Source organism: Protopterus annectens, chromosome 7.part1 (assembly GCF_019279795.1).
Source record: "Protopterus annectens isolate FY-2018-M chromosome 7.part1, PAN1.0, whole genome shotgun sequence".
Taxonomy (NCBI): Eukaryota; Metazoa; Chordata; order Ceratodontiformes; family Protopteridae; genus Protopterus; species Protopterus annectens.
The window spans coordinates 256742512-256756084 of NC_056740.1; the positions used below are offsets into that span (position 1 = coordinate 256742512).

Here is a 13573-nt window from a genome sequence, read left to right on the forward strand (position 1 = left end):
GACATTAGCTTAGTCAGAACATTAACAGACACTTTTTTCCCTTTTTAATACATATTTCTACATACCGAATGTATTCAAGCCAGCGAGTACTTTCCAATGAAGACAACCACTTTTCTTCGGTTTCTTCATAAGGCTCTATATGGTAAAAGAGCAAAAGAGAGTAATTACAACAGTGAGCAAATAGCCCTGAAGGCTACTTGGCTTAAAACAACAAATATTCCAGTATTCACCATATCAACTGATGTTTGACAAGGCTTTCTGCAGTGGCTGATAAGCTGGGACCACCTGAGAGCCCTTTCCCAGCACAGTTCTTCAAAAGTTCAAGCACTTGAGGTACATGCACTCCCCAGGCTGCACACTGTGGCAGCACCATCCCAGCACAGAAGGGTATGCACTAGCCTTAAACTCCTCACATTATTTCCCCATGCAAGATGAACAAGTTTATCTCAGAAGATTAGAACACAGGAAGACATAAAAAATTATATACCTGAAATATTTAGAGGCCATACAATGCTCAAGGTAGATGGATGGGTCAAATAGCTGGATGCATGTAGGGTAGTAAGTATCTTTGCAAAACATCCTCTTGAAGATGAACTAATTTGGTGAGCATTCTCAAACCTGTTTTATCTTAATTTGAAACACTGCCCTTCGCACTGGCATACAGCTGGGAAAAATCACAAGTATGACAATACCTCCCTTGGGGATGGAGCAGAAGACGCCAAAGGTGCAAGCTACGAAAGCCAAATCCCGCAGCAAAGAATGCCAAATGAAACATATCTCCTGGAATAGAGACTGAAAAGGTAATCCTTGATAAAGTGTGCATGGATATCCAATTGGTCACCACACAGATGTCTACAATGGCTACATTCTTGAAGCAGGTTCTGGAGATAACAATCCCTTTAGCTGCACTGACTTCAACTGCAGTAAGCACTGGACTACTGGCCACCTGACAACAAAAGAATGTGCAGATGGACGTCTACCCAAATAGCTCCTACATGTTAATTGCAAATCTGTGTTTATCAGGAGACTAATAACTATTCTATGCCTTCCTGAGGTATAATCTAAGCCAACATTCAATGTCTAAGGTAAGAAGCCCCTCTCGCTACTGGATTCTACCCCAGCGAAAGCTCCAAAGCTATTTTCTAAAGTAAATATGGATTAGTCCTGATGGACACCAAGTCGATGTGAAAGACTAATTCTACTTATCTGCAAATAAGGGCTTGTAGCTCTGTGACCAGCTGGGCAGAATCAATGGTCAGTGAGAATAAGATTTCTCAGGTGGCAGATCTTGACACCAAAATAACAGTTTAATTTCACAATTTCATTCTTTAAAACGCTTTAATTACCTGTTTAACCACAGTTTAAGGACAAAATAATGAAAATTAACCTAACTAGTTGTCATAAGGTGCTACTTGATAAGCACTGGAACACTGAACAGCTGGTAAAGCACCAAAAATAAAATGTCCTAATTTTGTACTTGATTAGACTATGTGGCTAGCATTTGAAATTCCCAGTGACTGGCACCCTTGAACCAGAAATAAAAATTAACTGATCTGACTATGGTAAACAGGAGCAGCACTGCAACAATTTACCTTTGTTTCATGTATGGCACCCTCTAAAATAAGGGCAGCTGAAACACAAATCAGTTAATGACAAACCCGACAAATTAGTTAACCTAGTTATCACAAAATCTTCAAAATATAGTAGATATAAAGGAAACAAGAGTGACAAACAGCCAAGATACTTAAATTTTGACACTTTGTGCTAAATATTCTGTCCATCCAAATGGAAAACCTGAGTTCTGTTATCCAGAGACTAGCAGCTCACACTGCTTGTAATCTGCTTCATTCCTTGTAAGATATGAAAGAAGCAAAACTTCATGCCATTGGGGGGGGGGGTCTCAGCTCTGTGGTGCAGCCGAGTAAATTGCTGACTAAGATACAAATGCCCAGATTCTGAGCAAAGGTACAGCCACTACAACAGCCACAAGGGGAAGGATGGGAAAATGGGCATGTTATGACTCACCCATTATGGAAGGAGTTGTAGTAGATTCCTTGAGGTCAAACTGCTCTGCACAAGTGAAGGCTTGCAGATCAGCAACGGCCATTACTAGGAGAATGTGGGCTTTGTACTCCCAAGCCACTGACAGCAGTGCCCCTTGGGACATATGTGTGGGACCCCAAATGTACCCAAAGAGGATGTAGGAGGTCACCACAATGCTGTAGGTGCTCATGTCAGCCACTGGGGGATGTAATTAGGGCCCTAACAGAAATCTCCTATAGCCAATGTTCCCAATGATGGAGGACTGCAGAGGGGGAACAATGCTAAGGAGTACCCTGGCCTGGGGACAATTGTTGCTCATCCTGAAACAAAGATGGCCCTAGTCTTGTGGTGGAACTGAAGCTCAAATCCGGGAAGACCTTTCTGCCTTTGAGGGAATAAGTAAGGTAAGAAGATATCACCCATTGGCTCTTCATTTGAATTACTTCCACCCTTCAACACTGAAATGTGGCCATCATGGAAACACTTCTAATCAACGTGGCTCTGAAGGAAGACCTACATTTCCAGCTTATAATGTCTTGTGAATATACTCGGTGAAAACCTCACAGCAGCTGTGCAAATATCACCTAAGAATGCATTTATTAAAAATGCCTGAGACAATCACTGCTCTGGCTGAAAGTGCTAATAATACAGGGCAAATAATTCCTATACTATTAGCAACAGAACTTAATACTCTCTACATGCTAATTAGACAAAGTAACGGTTGTCCCTTTTAAACTAGAAAATTATGTAAAAGTTGAGACTACGTTCAAATTGATTTAATTCTACTCACACAAAACATGAGCTGTGTGTGAGCTTCCATGTGGTGTAGAAGATATTCGGCATTGTTTTGAGTACCCAAGAATACAGGCAAACTAAGTAACATTTCTCTCAGAGGCAACTTCACATTACAAAGGGTGATTAGTCTATAAAGATATTTTACACTTACAGAAGATCAGGTAGGGAAGTTTTTTTTATCAGTGGCTTCTATTTCAGAAATTCTTCTAGCACTTGTAATGGCCATTTATTTATTTTATTTTACATTTGTTGACCGGGATAGTCTAACTGGATTTATGTCCATTTTCAGTAGAGTCCTGGGGAGATGAGCTCCAAGAGATTACTAGACTACTAACATACAAGTACTAGTTGTTATACAGTTAAATACTACAAATTTTAAACAGTTCAGGAATCTTCACAGTTTATACAAAAAACATGTTACAAGCATTAGATAAGATATTTTAGACTTTATGTACAAGACTTCATTAGTAACTAGAAAGTAATTGTTAAACAAATGCATACTTCAAGTTTCAACAGTTCAGCAATGGTCACAGTTTAAACAATACTTGTTGCCTGCCTTAGGTAGGATGCTTTAGAATTATATGCAGAAGAATTAACTAGGTATTTAAATTATCTCTATTTGGATAAGTTATGTTTTTGCCAAGGATAGGCCTTGATCTAAAAAGACACAGACAGAGCAGGAATTAGGTCTTAAGAGGGTATTTGGGATATAGTATGAGATTAGTCTGGATTAGAAACACAAATGTCCAGCAGAGGTACTTCAATCAGCCTCATTAACAGTCTCATGAGGAGAAATGGTTCATTTCTCCAGTATGAAATTGAAGACATATGAGCCTTTACAGGAGGTTTGAACTGGAAAGTTCTTAAAGCCTTGCAGACTTTCAAAGAGACCACAGATAAAGTGTTGAATTATTGATGACAGCTGGATATTGCAGGAAGGTGGAGCTTTATGTAAGAGCAACTCAGACCTGTATCAAAAACAGAGAGACAGGTAATCCAAAAATGCAGGGAAAAGAACTGTGAAGTGCTATAACCCTCTGCAAATAGCCCACCTGGCAAACTTCATCTGTTTGACCTTAGTAGGTCTCTGGGCAAAAACAATGATTTGGATCACCCAAGTGGATATGAAGAGTTCCTAGCCATTACTGAAATTGGAGTAACCATGCTGTTATATGAAGGGAGTGAAAGTCCAGGTGAGGCTTGCCATATGGTCAAGTCAAGAGGTTCTAGAGGGCTTCAGATAGAGACTGCACCATGAGATGAGGCCACAGTAGAGGGAACCACATCTGTTGCGACTAGAACAGGGCTACAAGAATGATCCTGGCCTTGTTTAATATGGCTTTCTGGATAAACTTTGGAGTAAGAGGAAATGAAGGAAAGGTATAAAGGAGTTCTGGGACTACGTCCTGAGACATGATCCATCCCAGGATATCTTCATGGTGTGGGATAAGGGGCAAGTAGCTGATCTATTTGGCATTAATAGAGATAAGCAAAGAAGTTGCAGAAGGGTTCTCTGCAAACATTGTTACACACTACAGAAAGGCTGAAGGAGCAAGTTTACCTTGCTTATGTACCAAAGCACTGTTATGTGGTTAGTATAAATTGCAACTGCACCTGGGATAGAAAGCCAAGGAAAGCTTGCAGACTGAGGATCAACACACTCATTTACAGAGTATTCATGTGCAGACTTGTCTCTGACTGACCAAACTACTTGGACTGTCTCTGTCCTTGATGATGTCCCGCAAAACTCTAATGTACAGGCATCCATGATGACAGTTGTCGCTACTGGGCTGGAGATTTGAAATGGGCTAACCAGATTAAAATTATGCAGCCAATAATATTAACAGAGTCTTGCAGGCCTACAAAATCTTTACATGAAACACAGGGGTTCTGTTAACTGAGACCACTACACTTTTAGTGTCCAGCTGGGAACCCACATAAACAACCCTACATGAGGGACCATGTGAACTATAGCAGCTGTGATGCCCAGTGCTGTGAACCAGACAACCGCTATGGCTGAATAAGAATGAAGTACTTGGGACACTACTGTGCATAAAGGAAAAATCCTGCCTGACACTGTATCTAAGGTGCATTCATAGGTTCATAGGTTGGTACTAGGCTATCAGCCCTAGGGCCTATACAAGCCTAGCCATAACAATTCCCTGGCTATTTCTTCCCACATTATTTACTTTCATGGACCCCTGCCTAGCAGAGCGACTGACGTGATCCCTGGGGTGAATTTCCTTTCTCCCATCCAATCGTCAAGGTTCCTCTTGAAGAGGTCCAAAGAGGCACTCTGCTTGACATGTATGGGCAATCTATTCCAGAGTCTGGGGAGTCTCTGGGTCAGGAACCTATCCCTCCAGCATGTTTTGTTTATTGTGATGACAAGGTTTAGATCCCTGGAGCGTAGCTCTGAGGGATTGGGATTTCTTTAAGTGTAGCATGTCCAACAGCTCTGGGTTTGACATGGCCTTGTATGTTAAGCAGAGATGCCTCGCCTGAGTAGGCGATATGTGACAGAGTATAGCTGGAGTTTTTTAAGGCGGTCAGCGAGGGCATCTGCTTTAGGCCTGTGATTCTTTTAGTGAGGTATTTCTGAGGCCTTTCCAGTTGTTGCAGATGTCTTGAGAGGTACATACCAAATGGGGCGTTGTATTCTATAATGGGTCTAATGAGGGATGAGTACAGTGGGACAATGACCTCCTTTTTCTGGATGAAAAGCCCTTCGTGATGAGGTGTGCCACATAGAAGGATTTCCTGACTGTTGTGGCGATGTGGTTATCGAAGGTGAGACCACTGTCCACCTGTGTCCCTAAGTCTCTTATCAAACTTTCTGTGTTTAGTGTACTGCCACCTATATGGTAATTCATGGATACATGTTTTTCCCCAAAGGGATAACAATACATTTCTTGGCATTGAGCTTGAGCCCATGGCTCTGGCACCAAGCATCTGTTTCTGTAAGGCCCTTTTGTAGAGTATCCACATCATTTGGGGATTCAATAATGGCTCCCAGTTTGCAGTCATCTGCAAACTTTGTTAGCCAGAGTCCCTTAGTGTTGACCTGTACTTCAGAGAAGTAGATGCCAAACAAGAGCGGCCCCAGGACTGAACCCTGAGGTACTCCACTTGGAACTTGTCTGGAGCTGGATTTGGAGTAGGCTACTTTTACAGTGTGAGTTCTATCAGTAAGCCATTTAGCAACCCATTAGGTGACATAGGGATTAATGCCCAACTTAGTAAGTTTATCTATGATTCCAGAGTGGGGGATGGTGTCAAAGGCCTTGGCAAGGTCTAGATAGGCTGTGTGGACCACCTTACCCTTGTCCATGGCTCTGGAGACTGATTCAAAGAAGTCAGTCAGGTTCAGGAGACAAGATCGGCCCTTCACAAACCCAAACTGGGTGGGGTCCAGTGTTTGAAGGTTGCCAATGTCTTTGTTTATAAGTTCCATGATAATACGCTCCATGGCCTTGCAGATAAGGCTTGTCAGACTGATGGGACGGTAGTTTCCGGGATCCAAGGTGGATCCCCTTGTGGATTGGGATAACTGTAGCTCTGCGCCACTCAGTGGGCACGAAACCTGAGGTGAGGCTATGATTAAACATGACACTTAGGTGAGGTGCCAGTTCATATTGTAGTTCATGTAGTACACAGCCCGGGATGTCATCTGGTCCCATGGATGCTGTATTCTTGGCTTTAGAGAGTGCGTTTTGTACCTGTGTGGCGTTATTACTGGAATTTGGAAATCTTCCGGTATTGAGATGGGCCATTTAGGGGTGAGAGGGGTGAAGTTGGCACTGAATCGATCTGCCAGGATATTGGCAATATCCTTTGGATCAGTATATTTAATGCCATTCTGTTTTAGCTCAGCGCAGATCTGAGCATTGCCATTTAGATTCTTGACATAGTTATAGAATGCTTTGTGGTTGTCTTTGGAATCTTTGGCAAATTTATTTTCGTAACTAGCTTTGGAGGATTTTATGAGGCATCTCAGTTTCTTACTGAGGCCAGTAAGGAGTTTTTGCATCCTGGGATTTTCCTCTTTTCTGCAAAAGTTTCTTCCTTTTGTTGTAAAGTTTGTTTATGGCAGGGGACCACCAGATTGGCTTCCTTTTTTGGATGAGAGCATTTTGGTTCTATTTGGGATGGCACGATTCATGCATGAGTGGATGTGCTCGTACAGTGCCTTAGTGTAGGATTCAGCAGTTGAACTTTCAGTTCCGCCTGCATGGGTGTTATGAAGTTTGTCACTTCTGACTTGAGTAGCATGAAGTTGGCTTTGGAGAAGTTTTTATGGTGGTTTCTTTACTGGGGGTGGGGTGGGATGTGGATGTTAAGGGTGATTAGCTTATGGTCAGACCTGACTAACGAGGGGTGACCATAGGTATGGAGCATTGATTTCCCATGTTGGTAATGACCAGGTCTAGGATATTGGAGCCCTGGTGGGACTATGGATTAGTTGATCCAGGGCATTGGAATTTATGAATTCCAAGAACCGCTAGCAAAGGTGTTGGGACATGAGTAGTTTTCCCAGTTAATGGCAGGGTAGTTAAAATCACCCAGTATTAGGGTGTTTGGTTCTATCTTAATATTTTCCAGTATGTTTAGAAAGTTGTAGTGAGAATCTTGGGGTATGGTGGGGATCTGTAGCAAGCTACAATTTGGATTGCAGTCTTACCTAGTGTTAGTTGCACTTGGAGAATTTCAGACACATTGTGTTGGCCAACTAGCCTGGTGGTGTGAATATCCTTGGTGAATATTGACACTCCTCCACCTTTAGTGTTTCGGTCCTGGTTTTGTGGCGAAAAGTGTGGTAAGAGTTGTAGCCTGGTATTGCAGGGGTGCTCTCTGGAGCCTTGAACCAGGTCTCAGTTACTGCACAGATATCAATGTTCTCCATTTTTAGGAGTGCCTCGAGAGAGTGCATTTTGAGGTTTAGACTTCTAGCATTGAGTAGCATTACCTTCAGATTTTGCATGCTTGTACCTGTTACGGTGGTGGTTTTGTCCTTTGAAGTTTGCCTAAAAAGGCACTATAGGGGTGGCAAGAGCCTTAGCCAGTAACCTGAATCCCAGGGCGACAGGTGCAGACCATCTCTGGCAAAGCATCGTGGTCTGTCAATCATGTCATCCCAGGCAGACAGATACTGGATCCCCTTTGAATGACACCATAAGCTTAGCCAATTGTTGAAGTCAATCATTTTATCCTTATATTGTGGTATCATTCTGGGCGAAGGCAGGATGCTACTCAGGGCTAGGGTCATACCTGCCTGGGCCACATGATCCGAGAGCTCTTCCATGTCTCTTTCATGTAGTCCAGGGAGGTACGTCTCAAGTCATTCACTCCAACATGGACAATGACAGAGTCATATTTGTACTTGTTGTGAAGTGACTTGAGTGCATGCTATGTGGCGGATCCTGGCACCCGACAGGCAGCTGACTGTAATTTTCTCCATATTCAACCTGGTGAGAGGGACATCAGTGTGCCGGACTATAGAGTCACCTATGACTAAAGTGTTAGGTACATTGTCTTGCCTTAGGGGCTGTTGCTGGGTGGCACACTGGTGTTGTGAACTATGTGACACATTGGTTGTGATTGGTGTTTGTTTGCGTTTCAGCTTCAGAGGTCTTTGTTGCTTGGGCAGGTTACAGTTAAGGGCCTCTGCATATGTGGATTTAGTGTTGCTATATGTGGGTGTTGGTGGTGCAGGTTTAGAAGGGCTATGTGTTGCTTGAGATGTAGTGTGGGTGTTAACCTTCTCCTCTTGACTGTTTAGCACAATCTTGGGTGGAGAGAGCTTTGCTTCCATTTTGGCTATGTAAGTGCATTCTAAGAACAAGTTTCTTTGAAGGCTCCAACTGAGACTTTCCAATATCCACCATGACTCCTAAGGATTGCGAATGGTTTAACAGAGACTCTTGAGTTGCAATTAGTTACTCGAATGTTGGTGGTGCTAGAAGCCAGTCATGCGGGTATGGAAACACCTTCCTCTGCTTGCAGCCTCTAGCTGCAGCTACATACATGCACTTGGTTAGAACTCAAAGGGCTAAGGTAATGCACTTTTATGGTGTACAGCAATGTTGCAGGTGATCCAGGTCTGACTAGTAGCTTGGGTGCTAGTAGGAGCTACCTGAGGAGGACAGGCATAAGCAGTTATTGTTGCTGGCTTACCCATCCTGGGAGAGAGAGGTTGCTTTGGCTTGCCACAAAGGTGACCTCTAGCAGGAACTCTACGTGTTCACCCAATGTAACTCTGAACTGAGAGCTTGTGCTACCACAATGCACTCATACTAAGTAACCAAAGGAAAATTAGCATTGGGGGGCATGCTTCTCCTTGGAAGGTAGCATCTGCAGGCTCAGAGAGCCCGGGGGGGGGGATTGGTTTGGGGTGGCACTCCTGTAAAGAAAGGGCAGATTGCCCCCTAGGACTACACTATCTTGCTCCCCACCACCACATGGTCACCAGGGAATGAAGGGCTGATAGGAGTTTCGCTAACAGGACCAAATGGGCTGCGTGGTTCTCACTTAGCCTAGAATTTCTGGTTCTTGTACCACTGGAACAAAACGGCCAATTAGATTAAGTCAGGGGATCCATGAGACAAGGTCTGTTGGGGGGGCAGCAAAAAATAGAGAACTCTGATTTCTAAGGTAGGACTGAATGGAAGATTCTGGAACTGATAAAGCCTGGTTCCTACTCAGATGTATACAGACTGCCTGGACTCTTTGGTGATCTTGAAAAGTAGATAGGCATCTTGAAGATCTAAAGAGCACATTCAGTTTTCTTTATGCAGCCAAGGAAGTACAGAGACTGGACCATGACCAATTTAAAAGACCGTTTAGGGATAAACTTCTCGATTAAATCCAAAAATGTCCCGAGGTTCTTTGTTTTGGAACTAAATGGAATCTGGACTAATAACATGACCTCTGGGGATAGGTGGGACCTCTTAGATGTCTCTCTCGTTTAAAACTTTTTTTTTGCTTCACCCTTGACATCTCCCAATGTGAGAGAGACAGAATGGGGTACGAGAGGGTGAGTAATGGATAGTTTTAATAGAGTTTGCATTGTAATGAAGAGCAGAAAACTTGTTTTAAAATTTTATAGGTAAAGGTTGCTAGTAATAGGTTACACAGTGCATAGACTGGCAGGGCAGTTGGCTCTTTGTAGGGTGACACAAATTAGTGTTCAAGCTGTGGGGCAAGAGAGATGCATCTACATATGCAACTTAAGGTGGTGTGGAGGAGATGGGTTTTACATGCTGAATATAGTGAGATTATGGGAAGGGCAGACTGAGTAGCCACTAAGAGTCCCTCAAGTTTCTGTGCTTCAACAAAGTATTGGTTTAAGGGTGTGCACACTTCTGCAACCAGCTTATTGTATGTATTTTTATTTTTTATATTTTTCCCCCAATATATTTGTTTTTCAATTGAATTGTACATCTTAAAGGTCACATTAAAGGTGGGAACAGTCTTGAAATTATTTACTGTGGTCTCATTTTTTAATATCACAAAAACCTGGCATTTGAACAGGGGAGTGTACACTTTTTATATCCACTGTACAAGACTGAAAGGCTTCATATGTTTACAGGATAATACTAGGTAGGTGTTTTGAACAACCATATACAACCTGAACATGCATTCTTGAAAGTACTGCCGGTAGGTTTACTTTCTTTTTGATAAAGACCACATAATTCCTGAAGACAAAACTATGTGAAGGTATTCATTTGCCAAGACAACCTGAAGGAGGCCTAAGGTGTTGCACCATTTCATATACAACAAAAGTTTACTCCACAGGTGGTGAATCCTTTCTGTAGTGAACTCTTTTCTCTCTATCTCCAAGATCTTCTACTTACATTACAATGTATGCCGAGAGTGCAGACAGGGTTCATAACCTTTCCAGTACTTCTGATGTAGAGAAGATCTAGTGAAGTTGGTCTTTCATTGCACAATAGGAAAGAAGATTTTTTAATCTACCAGGATACCTAAGGAAACCTAGCTATTCAATTTTCTTGGTCTGGAAACAACTGAGATTTTTCAAGTTAGGATACAGATTTGGTAAAATATTTCTCAATTGAAGTATTATATTCAACAATCTGCATACAGAGGGAGGAACAGAGAGAAACTGTCCTCCTTGGATCTTGAGGATATATCTTTGATAATTAACTTAACAATATAAAATATTTTCTTACTGTAGCTGATAACTGATGAACGGACAACTTATAGTTGACAAAGCAGATCTTCCAGTGACTGTACTGACTAAGTGGGCTTCATTTAATTGATGATCACTGAGAGTCATTTCCTAAATGCAATTGCACTACACATTTTTTGAATCAAGTGGAATGCCATGGTCAGAATAGCAAGTGCAGACTCTGCCTTGCCCTTCTTGGAGAATAGGACAGCCTGTGGAGGAATCAATAACAGCACCAACTTTGCAGTCATCCAAAATTTTGGACATCTGGCTTCACATCAGAGAAGTAGATAAAAAGAGGATGATCCAGCACAGAGACTTGAGGGACTCTCTTAGTGACTACTCAGTTACATGAGGCACTACCACCATATCTCACCGTGTGTGTATATTAGATAACTAATTATCAATCTATTGGGTAATACAAAGGGCTAAAATTTGAGCTAAATGTGGCAACAATGCCTGCAAGGAAAATGGTTTCAAATGCTTTTAGCAAGGCGCAAGATAAGTGACAGGCATAGAATAACTTCAGAAAGATAATCATGTTAAGCAAGGAACGCCTACCCTTCCTAGGCATCTTACAGTCCCCACTGTGATCTCTTGCCTAGTGTGTTCTTACGTTCACAAAACTATACCGACTAAGATCTAGTGGGTGGTAACCAATTTTACTGTTACTGAGGCTGACCAAGATCATCTTCAAGATTTTATGTATAGCACTAGTGAGGCTAACGGGACCATAATTTTCAGGGTTAGTTACATCACTATCATTCTGTAGAGGCATTGCAACTGCTGTTCTCCTAAGCTACAGCACATACCTTGCATAAAGTGGCAGAGACTAAAAAGCTCAGAGATGGATTCAGCAACAACATGCTTTGTGCTAACAAGGGAGCTTGGTATAGTGCTTGGGTGCATGGTGCTGTTTTTTGAGCTTTATAACAGCCTCGAGCATCTGACCCACAGTAATAATGGGAAGCATATTGTTAAAAGATTCAAGAAAGGTGATATCAGGGTGTAATGTGGGAAAATCTTGAGATAAAATTGTCTACCAAGATATTTGCATCAAAATCTGGGTTTGTTGCAGTTTGGGGGATTACTTCTAACAGTGGGAAAATAAGATTCAAGTCCAAATGTATCCCAGTCTTCCAGATCATGGACAGCCTACACAAATGGAAGAGGACGATGCCACCCATTTATTTTTCTGTCACATCACTGTTAAGACTGTCTGTGGCAATTTGCAGATCCTCTGATCTTGACTGAAATGCTGAGTGTACAGTCATCATCTTTCATACTAATTTGTTTGTTCTTTTGCACCCTGGCCAAAAACCCTTGGATTTGGAACCTTTGGAGGCACTCTTCCTGCACACAATCCGAACAATCTTTTGTCAGCCTCTGGTCTGGCTCTGAGGTGAGGAAGGGTAGTCCTGGTTAATGTAAAAATGCTGGTTTTAGAGCACCAGGTTGGATAAAAAGAGTTACAGTCAAGTTGCCTGTCATGGTCTAGGATTCGTGAGATCACAGACGCACTCAGGTCACTCAACCACAAGTACCAGTATGACTCAGTTATACTCCATGTGGGTGTGAACGACCTGTGATGTACCTCCATAAACTATATGAAGAGAGACATGATGGGCCTCTCTGAATGTATGTCACAGGGTGATACAAGACTCGCATTGAGCAGCATTCTACCTTCACCAAGCATGATACCGCAATACAAACAGAAAATGGTTGACTTCAATAATTGCCTTAGCTACTGGTGTGATTCCAGGGAGATTCAGTATTTGTCAGCTTGAGACGACATGACTGACAGACCATGCCACTTTGCCAGGGATGATCTGCACCCATCGCCACTAGGCTTTCATATACTGGCTAAGGCATTAGCCACCCCCACAGTACCTTTTTTAGGGCATGCCAAACCAACAGACCTGCCAATGTAACAAATTTTTCTTATGCCAAGTTGAAGGTACTACTGCTCAATGCTCGGATGAAACTGTACTCACTGGAAACTCTCAGTCCTGGAAAGTGTTAACATCTGTGCTGTTACAGAGAAGTGGGCCAAGGCTGCGGAAAGCACCCCAGTAGTGCAAGGCTACAAAATGCCCATCACACATTCAGACCACCCTCTGAAAAGAAAAAACAAAATAGGTGTTTTCATTTACATAAAAATAATCATACCTCTAGAGTGGTCAAGCAGGATGACTTGCTTGAACTATTCCATGTCTAGCTGACCATAGACAACATCCTTCACCATATCATCACTAGCTACAGGTCCACAAACATGAAAACCAATCCGCATACCTGAAGTTACTAGAATCACTTACCAGTAAGTCTAACGCACCACCCATGGGCAAATTTTGACTATCCCTCCATAAACTGTGAAACATACATGACCACTAACATGATGGTTCAGAGATTCCTGGACTTTGCTAATGCAAATTCTCTGGAACAGCTGGTCTACACTCCCACTAGGGGCTCAGATATCCTTGACATGGCACCACCCTCATCTTAATGTCCTCACTGGGAAGATTGGATCATACACTGGTTTCCTTTGGA

The 13573-nt window shown here is 42.4% G+C and overlaps 1 protein-coding gene across 2 annotated transcripts in view; it reads right to left on the reverse strand.

The window, feature by feature from the left end:
• Positions 1 to 13573, reverse strand: part of MTMR10 (myotubularin related protein 10) — a 1193387-nt gene that overhangs the window by 371895 nt on the left and 807919 nt on the right. For both annotated transcript variants that reach the window (XM_044078705.1, XM_044078706.1), the window contains exon 11: positions 66 to 135. In XM_044078705.1, the coding sequence (XP_043934640.1) occupies positions 66 to 135 (70 nt within the window). The remainder of the gene's footprint in view (positions 1 to 65; positions 136 to 13573) is intronic.